Below are 18,398 nucleotides of genomic sequence, written 5' to 3'. Positions count from 1 at the left end.
TCTATTAGGACTCGATTTTATCATCTTTGACTTGAAAATCCAAAATTTTTGTTATCTCAAATTCTTCTTGTTTGTTGCATGGATCTTTTGGGCTAATTCTGTTTTGGCCACCAATTTGTGACCAACTCACCTATCAGACAGTTGGATTTTTTCCCCCAAAAGCAAAATTTTTTTTAACTTTTTCAGGAACTACCCTTAGGGGCCGAAAAGGAATTAGTTCCCAAAAAATTAAAACCATAAAGACACCTCATCTCTTTCTTTCCCCTCCACTTCATCCTATTTCTCATCTCTTTAGCTCACCTTTCTTCTCCACCAGAAGGTCGCAGCCCGACCTAAAATTTGCAGCAACCTTCAAACACAAATTTCTCCTTCCTTCTTCTTTTCTCTTTTTCTTCTTCTTCTTCTTTTTTTTCCGTTACCTTTCTCTCTCTCTAAATTTTTCATGTTCGGCGAAGGGGCTCATCTCTTTCATCCGATATTGAGAATAGAGAGAAGGAGAATTGAGAAAGAGAAAAGGAAGGAGGAGGAGGAGGAGGAGGAGGAAGATGGAGAGGAGGAGGAGAAGAAGAAGGAGGATGAGGAGGAGGAGAAGGAGGAGAAGGAGTACAAAAAGAAAAAGGACACTACAAAAATTAAGGTTATTGTCGATGCCATTTTTGGCGAAATTTTGAAATTCCATCAGCACTAATGCATATAGCCGACGTATTTTCCCGATTCGTAATTAGTAGTTGACCAATGCCGACGGTTTTCCATAAAACCGTTGGCATAGGTCACCTCTGTGCACACCCTTTTTTTCCTTTTCGTGACTATGTTGTCGACGGTGCTCTTTTTCGTCGGAAGTAGTTAGTTACCGACAATATTATGCACTCTGTCGGTGATAATTTGGCGGGGATATTTTTATTTTGGCGGAAAATATTCGCGCTTCCACAAAACACTTTCGTAAAATTTTTGCGAAAACAAAAAAAAACCTGAGGATTCTCGTCGGTAGAGGTCCCATTTTGTCTGCCTTTACACCAAAAAAGCCCTAAAGAAAATCTTTTTCTCTCTATTTTGGTAGTTTTACTCGTCTTTCTCTCTCTCTCTCTGGCCTGCTCAATAGAAAGTTAACCAATATAACGTCAGAAAATCATAAGGTAAGGACGAAACCGTTTCTTCAAAGACTTAAGGTGTTCAAACCAGTCGTATCCGGAAGGACACAAAAGCAGCCTTGGAAAGCACCGTTAGCAAGAAACATCTCGCTATACGAGAAAATGATTGAGTTTCAATAACAGTCCTGGTCTAGGTACGCCCTTGACATCAATAATTTATCTACTTAAATTAATTACGCATTATCATAATATCTACATAAAGTATTCTAAGTTGTGCTACTCCCTAGTTTCTTTTGTTTCGACTAAAGAGCAGTGGGACTTATGATGATCTAAAAATTGGTCATCTATTGAATAAGCTCAATAAGTCATTAGAGAGGTGAATCCGAAAGAACTGTGTCACTTAACCTAAAACTGCAGATCCGTAGGAATGTCCTTAGCGCCTAAGTTCTGCTCTAGACAAAACTTAAGTTTGGTGAACTCACCAGATTTCCCGAAGTAAGACGGAGTGCAGGCCAGGGGTGCTTTTACTAAAAATTGGATGGTGCAGTTGAGTGCAATTTGAGATTACTTGGGAGAAATTTATGCAGAGAAAGTGGGTCATTATTAGAAAATCATGGAGAAACTAATGGAAAGAAGGATAGTGGGTCATTATTAGAAAATCATGGAGAAACTTGGAGTCTGAGACAAAAATGAAACCACTACGAATATATCAGGATAAATTTAAGAACAGTCGTGATTCTATGCCCGGTACATCTTTGGGCTCAATCCGGCCGGCTGACCTTTCGGGCATAGATCTAGGTCTATGCCCGACACATCAGCAGGCGGGATTCAGCAGGGAGATGTGCCGGGCATAGGGTCATTTTCCATTTAAAAACGTGTTCTTGATATATATTGAGCTTATCTTTAAATGAGCAAAAAGATAAGTCAGCAGTGATACAATTTAATTATAGCAATAAGTACTTTTTTTTTTCATGAGATTAGCAATAAGTTGTTGAAAAGCTAAATCCCTATATAATAAGAAGTCAAGATTGTTAGGTTAACAATTACGTGTATTGAACAAAACTTCCAAGTTGCCTATATAAAATCAAGCTCTCATACTTCTTTCCTCTTACATAGATCACTAATCTGCTGGAAGAAAGCCTCCCACTAACTTTCTTACACAAAACCAAAAGAACATTTTTAATTTAGCGAAATATGCGGGGGCACGTCACTAATGAGATGGATGTCGTAGGAGCATCAGCTGATGAAATATGGGCAATTTTCGGCTCACATGATCTTCCTCGGCTCATCATCGATATCCAACCCGGTGTTTTCGAGAGAATCGATATACTAGAAGGGGACGGAGGGGAGGGAACAGTTTTGCACATTGTAATGGCACAAGGTACTTTCCTTTATTCAATAGTCTCTTTGCAGAATTTCGAATAGCCACCGTTAATAAAGGTGGTTGATAGGTGATAACCTTGTGCTGTACTTTCCATGATACTAAATCGTTTCTAAAACACTTTTGGAGGATTGTATTAGGGCTGCATACTAGTACTCAAATTCCTTCTTGTGGTTCTTGTACTTTCATATGTAGAACTAGAAAATAGTTTCGTATTAATTTTGTCCCTGCACCAAAAGGTTTTGCTCTTAGATGTCATAACATGAATTTTTAGCTCACTAGTCACTAGAGAACGTAGTCATGAAAATAGTAACTGTTTTCTTTTTAAAATTTCATATTTGTTTCTAGTATTTAATTTGTATCTTTTTTTGGAGATGATTGAGGACGGATGGATGAAATTCTTGTTGGAGATTTAAGAAAAATAACAACTATAACATAAAGGATCTAACACCATATACTCAAACCAACTATCATTCAATCACAAATTTTCATTCAACATAAACACTAACATTGTTGTTGTTCCTTTCATTAACATTTGTACTACTACCTCTCTTTAATTAATTTAAGGAGTCTTTTTCTTTCTTTATCCCTTCTAGTTTGATAGAACCATTTACTCAAACCCACATTTCATATTGGCCCAAAACCAAATTTGGTTCAAAAACACACTTTCAACATGCCCCCTTAAACCAAATTTCCATAGGTTCTCATACCTAACATCCACTTCATTATTTCAAAGACATCATGCTTCAAGGGCTTCGTAAATATATTGGCTATTTGATCTTGAGACTTGCAATACATCACTTCAATATCACCTTCTTTAACATGTTCACGAATAAAATGGTAGCGTGTATCAATGTGCTTGCTTCTTTCATGACAAACGAGATTCTTGGCTAAAACAATAGCCGATTTCTATCAAGGAACACTTCGGTTGGACCAACTTGAGGGCATTGAAGATGCTTCAACATATTTCTTAACCAAATTGCATGACAAACCATAGAGCTAGCGGCTTCATATTCCGCTTCACAAGTAGATAAAGTCACAATGGGTTGTTTCTTGGAAGACCAAGTAAATGCGTGTAACCCATAAAAAATACAAACCCCGATGTACTATTTCTTTCATCTAAGTCTCTACCCCAATCACTATCGAAATAGCCGATAAGCTTAAAATCTTGATCACAAGAGAAAAATAAACCATCAGTGAGCGTACCTTTAACATATCGAAGGAGCCTCTTTGCAACATTAAGATGAGATTCATCCGGAGTCTCCATGTACATACTCACTAGCCGAACTCCATAGAAAATATCCGTTCGTGTACATGTAAGATAACGTAAACTTCCAATCAAACTTTTGAAATGTGTAGGATCGACATCGCTTCTTCTCGTGCATTTTCTCAATTCCACTCCACTTTCAAGAGCGGTGTTTACCGGATTACATGACTCCATTTTAAACCTTTTAAGGACTTCTTTAGCATATCCTCTTTGAGAAATAAATATGTCATTTTCCATTTCTTTCACTTCAATACCAAGGAAATGACCCATCGATCCAATATCGGTCATATCAAATTCCGTAACCATGCTCAATTTAGTTGTGGTGTGTGTGCCGGAGTAAGTTCATGAACAATCCCATGTTCTCTACAAAACATATCAAATGCTCTTGAGGTATATTCTCCACCTCTATCGGACCTTAGTTTCTTTATCATAAAATCACTTTGTTTCTCAACCATGTTCTTGAACTCTTTAAATACTTCGAATACTTCGGATTTATTTTTTAAGAAATAAGCCCACGTTTTTCGACTAAAATCATCAATAAAAGTAAGAAAGTAATTATTACCTCCATTTGTCATTGGCTTCAATGGACTACAAACATCGGTATGCACAAGCTCCAATATATTGGATGCTCTCCACCTTCCTTCTTTAGAAAAACTTGTTCGATGATTTTTGCCGAAGACACATCCTTCACACACTTTGTTTGGGTGATCAATACATGGTAAACCCCCATACCATATTCTTGCTTGCCAAGGTCTTCATCCCGTCGAAGTTTAGATGCCCAAGTCTCAAGTGCCACAATCAAGATTCATCTTTCACAATATATTTTAAGCATTTTACATTACCATGTTGAATGTTCAAAGGAAATAATCTATTTTTTGCCATTTTTACCCTAGCAATAAGAGTTCCACTTCTATATCTTAAAGTGAGATGAAAATCCTTCAATCTAAAATCATATCCCTTCTCTAAAAGTTGCCCCAAACTTAAAATATTATTCTTCATATCAGGAACATAATAAACATCGGAAATGTAGCTATGTTTGCCGTTTTTTAGTTGAATGAGAATATTACCCTTTCTTAACATCGGTATCTTTGAAAAGTCACAAAACTTTATGGTCCCCTTTACATTTTCATTTACTTCAACAAATAGTTCTCTTTTCCCACAAATATGATTACTCGCACCGGTATCAAAATACCAAGTATTTGTTTGTGATTCATCAAGACCATCACAAGAAAATAACAATGTAGGATCAACATTAATTTCTACTTCATCTTCAACAAGGTTTGATTCTTCCTTAACTTCATTTTTATACCAACATTCATTACTATAATGCCCAAGCTTGTGACAATCATAGCATTCAATATCCCTTTTGTCTCTACATTGGCTATTATAAGGTCTAGTAAAATTTCCTCTACCTCTTCCTCTTGGTTCATTTGTTCTTTCTATATTAAAAAAAATTTCTTCCTCTTTGGCTTCCAAAGCCTCTTCGACGATTATCATAACCTCTACCATAATTCTCATAGTTTCTTTCTTTCTGGGGTGTATATTGTTTTTCTTCTAAAGTTATTTTTTACTTGAAGTACTTGATCAACCGAACAATTTGAAGAGGCTGCAACATTTCTATTCACCCTTTGCTCTTGGATTTGCAAAGTTTCCATCAATTCATCTACCGTCATGGATTCCAAGTCTTTTAATTTTTCAACAACAATAACCACATTATCAAATTTAGGTGTTAAAGACGGTAGAATTTTCTCCATTACCCGAACATCATCACATTTTTCACCACACCTTTTCATTTCGTTAACATCAGACAATACTCTTGAAACATAATCGGAGACAAGTTCTCCTTCATTCATACTCATCATTTCAAATTCACCACGTAAAATTTGAAGACGAGCCTTCACCACTTTATCAACTCCTCTAAAAGAAGTTTTGAGAATATTCCAAGCCTTTTTCGATGATTTTTCTTCGGCCACTTTTTCAAATGTAGAACTATCAATACCTTGATATATACGAAATAAAGCTTTTTTATCATTCTTTCTTGAATTTTTAAGAACACCTTTTTGGAAGTCATTCATAATATCTTCTTCTTCTAAAGTTGGCTCTACATAACCATTTTGAACAATATCTCACAAATCTTGAGATTCCAACAATACACTCATTTGAATGGACCAATGTCCATAGTTTTCTTTTGTTAACATAGGTATTTGAGATTGCACCATATTTGTCCTTTTTCTTACAAGATCCCCAATTTTTTTCACAAACCCTAGATTCTCAAAATGTTCAAATGATAAGATAACATGGCTCTGATACCATTTGTTGGAGATTTAAGAAAAATAGCAACTATAACATAAAGGATCTAACACCATATACTCAAACCAACTATCCTTCAATCACAAATCTTCATTCAACATAAACACTAACATTGTTGTTGTTCCTTTCATTAACAAAGAAAAAGACAGTAAAAAACATTAGATAATAGTCATAGATACATACTAATTGATTACTTCAAATTTCTTAACAAAGGATCTTCTCCAAAAGAAAAGCCCCAGTTCTTTCTCTCTCTAAGTTTTTTAAAGTAGTAGACATAATGATCTCTACTACCTCTCTTTAATTAATTTAAGGAGTCTTTTTCCTTCTTTACCCCTTCTAGTTTGATAGAAACATTTACTCAAGCCCACATTTTATATTGGGCCCAAAACCAAATTTGGTTTAAAAACACACTTTCAACAATTCTTATATGATATAAATTTAGAACCCAATATCACTTGTGGAAAATTCCGTCAATATTAGATATAAAATACGCTTTCAGCAAAAATGAACATACATTGAGTTCATAAATGTATAAATCAGATAAATCAGACTCAAACGAACAAATAATAAGAGTGTTTTTCTCTTTATGTACTAGGAATACCAGGACCACCAGAGTGGACGGAGAAGTTTGTGAAGCTTGATGATCAGGAACGTGTGAAGGTGATCCAACAAATTCAGGGAGGATATTTGGATCTAGGGTTTTCTTTACACCAAGTTACCTTCGAGATCTTACCTATAGACACAAATTCAAGCATTATTAGGTCAACCAAGACCATTGATCTTGATGATCAATTTGAATCCAACGCTTCTCTTATTACTCTTGACTCCCTTTGGGGAATGGCAAAATCTATTGTCAAGTATGTACTTGACAATAAATCTAAAAATGATGCAGCTAAGGAGGAGCTAACTAGTCTCTATCACGGCGAGCAACGCTAGGCTCTTGATGATTGTGAGGCATATATCTAATCGTAAACATCTTATATGGTGAATGAAGTTGTATGTGCTTGGGGAATTCTATCGCCAATTATCCTTAATTTATCATTATGGTTTATAAATCATTTGTAATTTGTTCTTGTATTTATCTATAATTACAATAAAGATTGTTCTTGTAAATAAAAATTTACGACCAATTTATAAACCCACCGTTGGTTTGGGGAAGACAAAGAAATTTTTTAAAGTAAGGAGGTTGGGTAGAATTTTTTTTTCTCTTTTGTTTAAGGCATTTCTTCTTAACGCCTGCGTGGGTTGCCGACAAATTCTATTGTCGATAACCCTTAATTTTTTTTGCTGACTCTCCCTCCCTCCCTCCCTCATTCTATCCTTCTAGATGTCACTCCCTAATGAAGTAATATTAAGGTTCCTTTAGCATATGGAACCTCCCGTAAACCATCTCCAACATCAGCCGGTTGTGAGATGAAAGGCTGGAAAGGAGTAGTTTCCAAATTTTATTAGTTATTTCATAAATAAGATTATTTCTTTCTTATACTTGTAATTAATGATATCTTTTCTTTCTTCTCCAATTATCCTTGTAAATATCTATAAATACTTGTGTAGATGTCAAAATTTGTCTTTCTGAAATCAGTCAAGGTAGTGAGACTGTTGCGTTGAATTCCGCTTTCCTCACGATCTAGGGGACGAAACCTGTAAGGAACTTGAAAACCTCTTTGACGCTTAAGACTGTCAGATTGCCCTTGTAGTTAAATGATTGAATATTGAATGAACTCGAGTTTTGGACTTTCCATTGTTGAGTTTGTACCTTGTTCAAGGCGTAGCTTTACCTTTTGTAGGTCTTTTTAGCAAAGTGTATCTAACTTGGTGTAGTTATGTGGGAGAAAAGTTGCAACCATATATTTCTTCATTACCTCTTATGAAGTTACTCTTGATTTCCCTTTTCTGGATTTGTGTCAACTTGTGTTGCTGCTACTATGCTACAACCCTATCACAATGTCTAATAGCCACAGGAAAACCTGTTTATCATGATGTACCTCCTTCAACTCTAGAATATTATCAAACGCAGTTAGCCAGTCGAGGAATTCTTTCAGTTGACCAAACACTCCGAATTCGAGGATATGAATCTTCAATCCGCTTCCCACCTCCGAGAGTCGTGATTTGTTTAGTTCCTTCTTCCCTGAACACCCCTAGTAGGAGGATTATCTAAATCATCTTCAGTAGATTCATCATCCCTTACCGAGTGACGATTTGGTGAAGTTGGTTCTATTTGATGAACCAGGTATAATAATTGATGATCAAATCCTATACTTTGTGGATTTGTTGATAACTAGTGGTTGTTGCTTGATTTTATATATTATTTTTATTATCAACCATTAATTATCAATGAAACTCTTGGAGGTAGGAACTAAAATATATGTTATATTGGAAGAGAACTAAAAAGGTGAATATGTAGGAACTAAAATATAGTCTTGGGCATTTGACAAAACTTGCTGATCAATAACCCTTCCATGGGCATGATAAAGAGAAAAAAAACAGAAAGAAAAAAGTATGAAAAAAAGAAAAATAAACTAAAGAAATGCCACAAGGACAAAATAGTATACTGGACAAGAGTTGGGGGCCAAAACAAACTGCCGGATACAATTAGGCGTCTGAACGACTAGTTGGTCTGAAATTAGAGGCAAACAGTATTAACCCTACATTTTATATGGATAAAATTCGAGTCTCTCCAGAAGGTCCTAATTCGTGTGTCATCGAATCGACACTGATTTATGAAGTGAAAGATGAATATTTTTAGGTCATGTCACATGTAATCTCTATTGAACCACTCGCTAGCGTAAGATAAGTTGTAGCTAATCTTGATGTTAAGAAACCGGTAGGCATATTAGGTTATGTGATAAATCCTTAACGGGGATTAGGTATTTTACTAATCACCCTTCTTTATTCATTTATGTATTTTGTGTCTTATTTAAAGGAGATGTTCAGTTCTGATTACTAGAGATTAGGCCGACGACTCAATTTTAAATTTGTCTAAATTTAAAAGAAAAGTTATATTTTGTTTGGTTAGAAATCTTAATCTTGTATTTGTTTGGTAAAAAAATCAAATATTTGCATTTTGTTTAGTGCAAAACCTAATTCTTTTTGCAAGCCCTCTTCCGTTGCAAAGATCTGGCAAGTTGTTGCAAAGCACTTGGAAATTGTTGCAAAGATCTTGCAAGCTGTTGTAAAGCTATTGCAAAATGTTGTAAATCTCTTGCAAGTTGTTGTAAACCTCTTGCAAGTTGTTGGAAGTTATGAAAATACATAGGGAGTTGAAGATTATACATAATTGAGTGATCATTTTTCACCAAAACAAAAGATTTATAGGAAGTTCTGATCAAATTTTCCATTATTTCAAACAAGTTGTTTGATGTAAAGGAAGTTTTGAACAAATGAATTTTCCTGTCTTCCACCCCAAGTATATTCACTATAGTACATTCTAAAGTTGTTATATGGCAAAAATCTCTGACTAATCCACTAAGGTTCTGTTTTTTTTTGTTAAATAGAAAACGGTTTATTTAAATCAAAAAGTTAATCATAATAACCAAAAAAGCCTAGATCTTTTTCTATGATGTAGAAATTACTAAAATATCATGTGTAATAATAAATTTAAAAACAATATTGATAATTACTATTCGAGCCTTTTTTTCTCACTCCCAAAATAACCTTAACCCACTAAAAATCATCCTCTCTAAATGGTCCACAAATATTTTGGGTTTTTCTTTCACCTTCTTAGGGTTTCTTCTTCTTTTTCTACTTCTTCTTCTGTGAATCTTCTACTTCTTCTTCTTCTCTACAATCTTTTTCCTCTCCTTCTTGAGTCGTGTATGATTTCAACAACGAAATGAAACCAGAATCAATGAATCTATGATCACACTTCGAAGTAAACTTTATAACTGAATCATTAACGAATAAAAAAAAAAGAAAAGGAATCGAAGATAGAAGATCAAATATATTCTATTAGGACTCGATTTTATCATCTTTGACTTGAAAATCCTCAATTTTTATTATCTTAAATCTCAAATTCTTCTTGTTTGTTGCAATGGATCTTTTGTTAATTCTATTTTGGACCCCAATTTGTGACCAACTCACTGTTTTGGCCCCATTAGTGTCAGACAGTTCGATTTTGCCCCCAAAGGGAAAAAAATTTCAACTTTTTCAGGAACTACCCTTGGGGCCGAAACGAAATTAGTTCCAAAAAATTAAAAACATAAAGCCACCTCGTCTCTTTATTTCTCCTCCACTTCATCCTACCTCTCATCTCTCTAGCTCACTTTTCTTCTCCAGCAGAAGGTCGCCTCCCGACCTAAAATTTGCGGCGACCTTCAAACACAAATTTCTTCTTCTTCTTCTTCTTTTTCTCTTTTCTCTTCTTTTTCTCAACTTTCTCTCTCTACTTTTACTGTCCGGCGACCTTCAAACACAAATTTGCGGCGACCTTCAAACACAACTTTCTCTTCTTCTTCTGTTCTCTTCTTTTTCTGAACTTTCTTCTCCAGAAGAAGAAGAAGAAGAAGAAGAAGAAGAAGGAGAAGAAGAAGAAGAAGAAGAAGAAGAAGAAGAAGAAGAAGAAGAAGAAGGAAGAGGAAATGAAGAAGTAGATGCAAAAGAAGAAGAACAAGAAGAAGAAAGCAAAGAAGAAGGAGAAGAAGCAGAAGAAGAAGCAGAAGAAGAAGGAGGAGAATAAGGAGAAGAAGAAGAAGAAGAAGAAGAAGACGAAGAAGAAAAAGAAAAAGAAGAAGAAGAAGGAGAAGGAGAAGAAGAAGGAGATGAAGAAGAAGTAGAAAGAGAAGAAGAAGAAAGAGAAGAAGAAGAAGTACAAGAAGAAGAAGAAGGACAGTACAAAAATTAATGTTATTGCCCAGGCCATTTCCTGACAAAATTTTGAAATTCCATCGACACTAATGCATATAGCCGACGAATTTTGCCGTTTCGTATGTAGTAGTTGACCAATGCCGACAGTTTTTCATAGAACCGTCGGCATAGGTCACCTCTGTACACATCCGTGTTTTCCTTTTCCTGACCGTGTTGTCGACGGTGCTCTTTTCCGTCAGAGTAGTTAGTGGCCGGCGTTATGATGCACTCTGTCGGTGATAATTTGGCGGGGATATTTTTGTGTTGGCAGAAAATTTTCGCGCTTCCACAAAATACTTTGTAAATTTTTTTGGGAAACAAAAAAAACCCGAGGGTTCTCGTCGGTAGAGGTCCCACTGTGTCTGGCCTTACACTCAAAAAGCCCTAAAGAAAATCTTTCTCTTTTTCTGTGTTGGTAGTTTTACTCTTCTTTCCCTCTCTCCGACATGCTCATCAAGACGAATATTTGCTAACTCTCTTGGACTCTTGGTTGAGTAAGTCCTAGAAGAAATACTTCATTGGTAAGTTCTCTTGTCTCTCTATTTCTCTCCCTCTCTATCTCTCTCTCTAGATGAAATCCTTTACAGTTTCTCTTAGCCCCTAAGAGCTTCTTCTTCTCTGATTTTATTATCAGGTCCATTTATATCGTGGGAATATCTTCAACTTCGGATTGTTCTTCTTAGGTAAGTCATCATCTTCTTAGATAATTATCGAATAACTTGCTTAGTATGAAAAGGGGTTTCCGGATTTTTTTAGGGTTTCTTTAAATTCAAGAATTCTTTCATGTTATCTTAACCAATTTATAGTTTTCATTTTTACTTTTTATTTGATTACAATTTGGTAGATTTAGTTTTCAGCTTAGTTCGTTTTGAGTTTGATTATTAATTAAATTGATGTTGTAAGGTTGAATTTTCAAATTTGGCTATGTGGGTATGCTTGTATACGACTTTCGCATTTAATAGTAGATGAGGTTAGATATCAGTTGAATTTTCATAGTTAAATTGATCTTAATATAACCTTTGAGCTAGCAAACATATATAGTTTGTTATTAAAACCTAGCCTATAGCATATTGTTCAAGTTGCTGGAAATCGGTTTCTTTACAACAATACAGAGAGAATCGAAGTAGCCCGACACAATCTTGTAGGAAACTTTTACTCCCTATCTGTACAACGCCCCGGTTACTATCCTCTATTAAATTACTCGTTATTTTTATAAGAAGGGATAATTCAAAAGATTTGGTTTAATCAGACGAAACTTTAGCTTAATTAGTCTTTTACCCTAGCTCGTTGTGGTGTAGTTGAGTCGCATAGCTAGTCTTTTTTTTATACATGAACAATGGTCCCCGAAGTTTAAAGACATACTTTCAAGGGTTTGTATAATCGGCAAATTGAAATCATCTAAGTCTTCCTTCTTTTCAACTTCATTTTCATCATCTTCCGTATTAATACCTTCTTTATGCAGGTACAGTTACTCATTTTCAAGATAGCTTCCATCCTTATCACTCTATTTAGGGCTTCTTATCCTACAGGTAAACTTCAATCTCCATTTCCTTAAAAGCTAAAGAACCATGAATACCGCAAGTTCGAACGTTGCTGCCACTACTATTATCATCTCTTCATGTTGTTTTTTGAGATATCTAATAACTTCATGATTCTTGATATGTAAAAACAATGTACATAACTAGACAACAACTTAATGTTAGAAATACATGTCTTAGTTCAAAAGTACCTTTTTATCAAAAACATATATGAAAAACCTTACTTCTTTTGCTTGAGTTTGAATATATTGTTAATAGGATGCAAACTGTAGTTTATCTTATATGTTGATTTTCTACATATAACTCTGGTATAGTTGTATGACTAGGAAGTCGTAGTAATAACATATGCTTTATCTTTTAACTAAGTAATTTCATACTAACATGGTGCTTTATTAATGGAGTTATCTTTTCATGGATAAGTCTTGGCTGAACTCCGATAGAATGCCAAAAAATACGAAGATGGTGTCATTTCTTTTTTGGATTATGCATATAGTCACGGCGTAGTTACTATAAAATAAAATGTCCATGTATTAAATGTTTAAATACTAAGTATGCCAATAGAGAAACAGTTGAGGGACATTTGTTTTTGAATGGGATGATGAGAAATTAAGTAACTTTGTTTCTTACGGAAAAGATAGACCTACAACTGGTCGTATGTACACATCAGTCGAGGTTACAAATGAACAAGTCTTAGTAGATGCTGACAATGATGAAGACCTAGAAGATATATTGCGAGACATTTGTGGAGTTTATGACATTGGCGGAGATACCAATAGTGCAACCGATGGGGGTAAAAAACAACAAGTCTTCAGAAAACAAGTTTGGTAGATTGTTAGAGCAAATGAAGAAATAGTTATACCCTGGTAGTGATAAGATGACTATGTTATCTTTTTTAATGAAATGATGAAACTATAAATGAATTGGAGGGTGGAGTGACAAGTCATTCAAGTTATTGCTCCAGTAACCAAGAGGTACTCTACCTGACGGGTGTACTTTGCCTGAGAATTTTACCCAGTGCAAAAAGTTGATTTTAGATTTGGGATTGAACTATGTTAAAATTGACGCATGTCTGAATGATTGGATGTTGTATTACAAAGAAATTTCTAGGATAGAAAAGAGTACGAGATGTGGCGAGTCTTGATATAAGGATGAGAACAAAAAGACACATGCAAAGATTCTTCGTCACTTTCCTTGAAACCAAGATTACAACGACTCTAAATGTCATCGAAGAGTGCAACAGATATAAGATGGCATGATGAAGTTTGCAACAAAGATGGGGTGTTAAGGCATCCTGCATATTCTGAAGCTTGGAAAGATTTCGATGTTAAGAATCCAACATTTGCTACAGACTCGAGAAAAGTGAGATTGGGTTTGACAAGTGATGGTTTCAATCCCTTCAGAACAATGAGCATTTCGCACAGCAAATGGCTAGTGGTCCTTATTCCTTACAATTTACCACCGTGGTTGTGCATGAAACAACTTTACATGATACTCTCTTTGCTTATACCAAACCTCATAGTATGGAAAATAACATAGACGTGTATATGAGACCTTTGATAAATTAACTCAAAGAATTGTGAGAAGAAGGGATAGCCACTGATGATGCTTTTAAAAATGAAATATTCATATTACGTGCGAATTTGTTATGGACCATAAGTGATTATCCAGGACTTGTCATGTTATCAGGTTGGAGTACTAAAGGTAAAATATCTTGCTCAACATTTCTTGAGCAAACATGTCATACATATTTGACTAATTGGCGAAAGACATGTTATATCGGTCTCAGCCGATTTTTACCTTTGAATCATAGGATACATAAGAAAAATAATTAATTTGAAGGAACTACTAAACGAAAACCACCTCCAAACCCTTTATTTGGCACTGATATCTTGCAAAAGTTAAAAGACTTGCCACATGTATTTAGTAAAAAAATTTGAGGAGATCTCGAGAGATGATGTTTGTAAAAAAAGAAGAAGAATTACGAAACAGATAAATAATATGTCGGATCATAGGAAGAAACTTAGTATCTTCTATGAATTAACGTACTGGGAACATAATATGCTAAAACACAATTTAGATGTTATACATATTGAAAAGAACATTTGTGACAATATTCTAGGTACTCTTATGGATATTGAGGAAGAACAAAAGATAATATGAAGGCAAGATTAGACCTCGTGAAAATGGGAATCAGATTTGAGCTTCACTCAAAAGAAAATGCGAATGGTAAACTTTATATTCCAGCTGCATGTTATACTACGGTCAAGTCACGTAAAGAGTTGTTTTTCAACGTGTTGAACAACCTCAAGACTTCAGATGGTTACTCTTCGAATTTTGCTCGTCGTATTAATGTCAAGGATTAAAAGATATGTGGTTTGAAGAGTCATCATTCACATGTGAGCATACAACAATTGTTATCTTTAGCAATTCAAACGACTTTCCCGAAGAAAGTTTGCTCTACACTAATAGAGTTTAGCATATTCTTTCGTGAGTTGTGCTCAAAAGTAGGTCGTGTTGAAGATTACCAATGACTAGAGGATAAAATCCCAATTATCTTGTGCAAGTTAGAGAAGGTGTTTCTGCCTAGCTTCTTTGACATAATGATTCATCATTTAACCATGGAGGCACGAATTGGTGGTCCCGTCCAATGTCGATGGATTTATCCCATTGAAAGGTATATAATTTGTATTTTTTAAAAAATATTATGTTTATAATTCTTATCTACTCGTTTAATGACAATTTTTTTTTTTAATATTGTCAGCGTACCTCGAACCATTGACCTTTAGCTTGGAAGACTAAACCTCTTACCACTCCAACAAAGGGTTGTTGGCATTTAATGACAGTTTATTCTTGTGTTACTAGATTTTTGTGTACTCTAAAGAAATGCGTCTGTAATATAGCTCAACAAGAGGGTTGTATTGCCGAGGTATATATTGCGAACGAGTATGTCTCATTTGTGACAAGGTATGCGGAAAACGTTGAGTCATGCTCAAGTAGGCCACTCCGGTACATAGACAACACCCGGATAGGAAGGGGTGTCTCATTTATACTTGATGTAGCTCAGTTTAATCGGGTTCACTATTATATCCAGGGACGGATAGAGGGGGGTGCGAGGGCGCACCCCCTCCCTTCCCCCAATAAATTTAATTGGTACTAATTGTAGTTTGAAACCTCAAGCAACCATATTGTTACAGACAAGGGAGAAATCTAACAATAGATTAAAGGCAGCCTAGATGGTTCTATGGATGGCCTAACATGTAACACTTCCCGGGACCAATTCGCTTCTCCCTCAGTTCTACCTATTTATTTTTATTTTTGATTAATTCCACATTGGCCTTTTGTATTGTGTTTTTTGACATTTAGTCCCATATTATGCTCCCTGTTTCTAAGCTAAATTCTTTTTTGACCACATTTTTTGCCAAGTCAAGTTTTACCTCTTCGGTTAGGTTCCATCAAAGTATGTTGTAGTTATTATTTTCTTCGTCCCAAATTACCAATGATCAAACTGTTAATGGTTTCTTTAAGTTCTTTCTATTTGAATATCAACGAAATTTGCTTGTATTGATTTATTTTATCAACACTTGGTTGCCCAAGTGGTTGATAGTTTTGACATAAATTCTAAAATCCTCGAGGTCCCAGGTTCGATTCCCAAAAGAGGTGGAATCCGTGGTTATTGAATTTGGGTTATGAAAGGTATAAATATAATGTTTTCAGACTTTAGGCATCTTTATTATGTTCTTGGGCTTTAGCCTCTTTCATTCGTAGTTTAACGTAGGCGGTTATCGTGCTTATCACATATTGATGTATCAATGCCATGTAATGACTAACGTAGATCACGTAGATCGTAGTCCATATTAAAAAAAACTTCCAAAAATATAGAGATAAAATTAATATAATAATTAGTGAATATAAAAATTTCGTTAATTACTGTGTTTGCGAAAAAAAATAGTATATAAATTCGCACCGCCTGAGTCGAAATCCTGCATCTGTCCCTGATTATATCTTGTCAAATGATAAAGATGCGCACGAATTATAATGTCTAAGGTGATGAAGATGATAAGAGCCTTATTCCATTTGAAGCGTTCACAAACAATTCTTAGCGACAAAGCACAAAAAATTGATTGTCCGTGCAATTCACAAAAAACACATAGAAGAATTTGTTCAGTGGCTTAAGGATCATCTTAAAAAACTGAACGGAGCTAAAGAGTCATATCCTAAAGAACTCGACATCCTTGCCGCAGGTCCACTTCCACATGTTGAACGATTCAAGGGTTATACAATTAACGGGTACAATTTCAAAATTGTTGCAAAAGAGATAGGAGGTAAGACGCAGAATAGTGTGGTGGTGATTGATGCGAGTCAGACTTGTTACTCAAGTGCAAAAGATTCAAATCCAGTTGATGCAGTCTTGACCTATTATGAGCGTGTCACTGACATACTTGAAATTACATATCAACGAGATCGTCCATTTGTATTATTCAAATGTGTCTGGGTTAACATCGATAAGAACAAAGGTTGATCAATATGGTTTTACACTGTTAACTTCTCTCATCTGTTACCAACCCAAATTGAAGATCCTTATGTGTTGGCATCTCAAGTCAGACACGTCTTTTATGTTCAAAATCTAGTTAAACTTGAATGGCATGTTATGGTAAAGAATAGACCAAGAGATAATTACGACATGAATGAAAATGCAGTTGATGACCCACCACTTGATAGTGAGTTGATTCTTGATTGTGCATGTGTTTGTGATAATGATGATGACATCGATGAGGTCGTTCACAATGTTGCGATGAATGACAACGAAGATAATGTAGATCAAGAGGGCGGTGAAATCGAGCCTAAGGAAGAGTATGAGGAGGAAGATGAGGAAGACTATGAGGAACCCAACGAGGATGACAATAAGGAAAACGGTGAAGAGGATGATCAAAAGGACGACGACTATTTTGTTTAGTTGTTTAATGTTGATTCGAGAACTATATGATGTAGTTGTTTAATTGTAATATGATGACTTTAAGATTTACTTGTTTCCTTTTTATTCGAGAACTCTTTTGTTTATTTCTTTCCATTTAGTTGAGACCATATGATTTAGTTGTTTAATGAAGTTTGGTGAACTATATACTTCAATTGTTTAATTGTGATTAGAATACTTTATGATTAGGTTTTTTATTCTAATTCGAGAACTTTATGATTTTCTTGTATTACTCTCTATACCCGCAATATATTTTTCTTGTCTATGCAGATTTTGAAGAAACATGTCTGAATCGCCAAGAAAGAAGGGAATGGGGCCGAACAAGAACGTGAGGTTGAATGAAATTAAACAAGGGGAGAAACTTCATACTGAGTTAGATGAAAAAAATAGGCTGGTTGGACCAACCACATCAAAATTGGCGGAATACATCGGATTGTTGGCGAGGAATGGTCACAGATTCCCAATAACAAAACCAAATTGGGAAGCAATTGACGAAGAAAATATAAATAAATCCATTAGTGACATTAAGGTAATACATTAGGGTTCAATAAAATTTATCTCTTTTCCACTTATGTTGTCTTATCTACTTACTATACTTATTTGTTTTTCAAGGAATACATTGATATTCTTAATAACTTAAATGAATATTCAAGTAAAGAACTAAACACTAAGTGGAAACACCACAAATGTGCTACGAAGAAACAATGTTATAAAGGATGTTGAAGACACAAGTGAATGTAAAAAAAATGGTCCCTCCAAGAATTGTTCCTTCTCAGTGGGTCAATATTCTTGACCTCTGGGAAAATGATGATGACGTTAACGTAAAAATTTCTTTTTGTAATATTATACTGTTCGAAGCTTTATTATGTATTTCCAACTAATATGTTTCCTTAAAAGTAGAAGCAAGCCGAACGAAATGCAAGAAATAGGGCTGCTCAGAAGTTTTATCACACTATCGGGTCAAAATCTCTCGCATAAGTCTCTTATGAGGTAAAACTCG

General features: G+C 35.0%; 1 protein-coding gene and 1 long non-coding RNA gene across 3 annotated transcripts; both read left to right on the top strand.

Moving 5' to 3' along the window:
- The first annotated feature begins 2,198 nt into the window (after positions 1-2,198).
- On the top strand, positions 2,199-7,227 carry LOC147544355 (norbelladine synthase-like). Its single transcript, XM_086636111.1, has 2 exons — positions 2,199-2,469; positions 6,642-7,227. Exons 1-2 carry the CDS (start codon positions 2,283-2,285, stop codon positions 6,980-6,982), a joined length of 528 nt encoding a protein of 175 aa, XP_086492237.1. The 5' UTR covers positions 2,199-2,282; the 3' UTR covers positions 6,983-7,227.
- Positions 7,228-11,251: 4,024 nt separating this feature from the next.
- Positions 11,252-17,935, top strand: LOC147544354 (uncharacterized). 2 transcript variants are annotated; one of them, XR_015223111.1, is made up of 4 exons: positions 11,252-11,409; positions 11,523-11,571; positions 12,351-12,417; positions 17,669-17,935. It is a non-coding gene; the product is annotated as an uncharacterized LOC147544354 (long non-coding RNA). The 2 variants fall into 2 exon arrangements; XR_015223112.1 differs by lacking the exon at positions 17,669-17,935 and adding an exon at positions 16,668-17,494.
- Positions 17,936-18,398: the final 463 nt, after the last annotated feature.

Source organism: Eschscholzia californica, unplaced genomic scaffold, assembly GCF_041429995.1.
Source record: "Eschscholzia californica isolate CP2 unplaced genomic scaffold, dmEscCali1.0.p SCAF_4, whole genome shotgun sequence".
Taxonomy (NCBI): domain Eukaryota; kingdom Viridiplantae; phylum Streptophyta; class Magnoliopsida; order Ranunculales; family Papaveraceae; genus Eschscholzia; species Eschscholzia californica.
The sequence above is the reverse complement of the archived record's forward strand: the minus strand, read 5'-3'. Positions and strand labels throughout refer to the sequence as shown.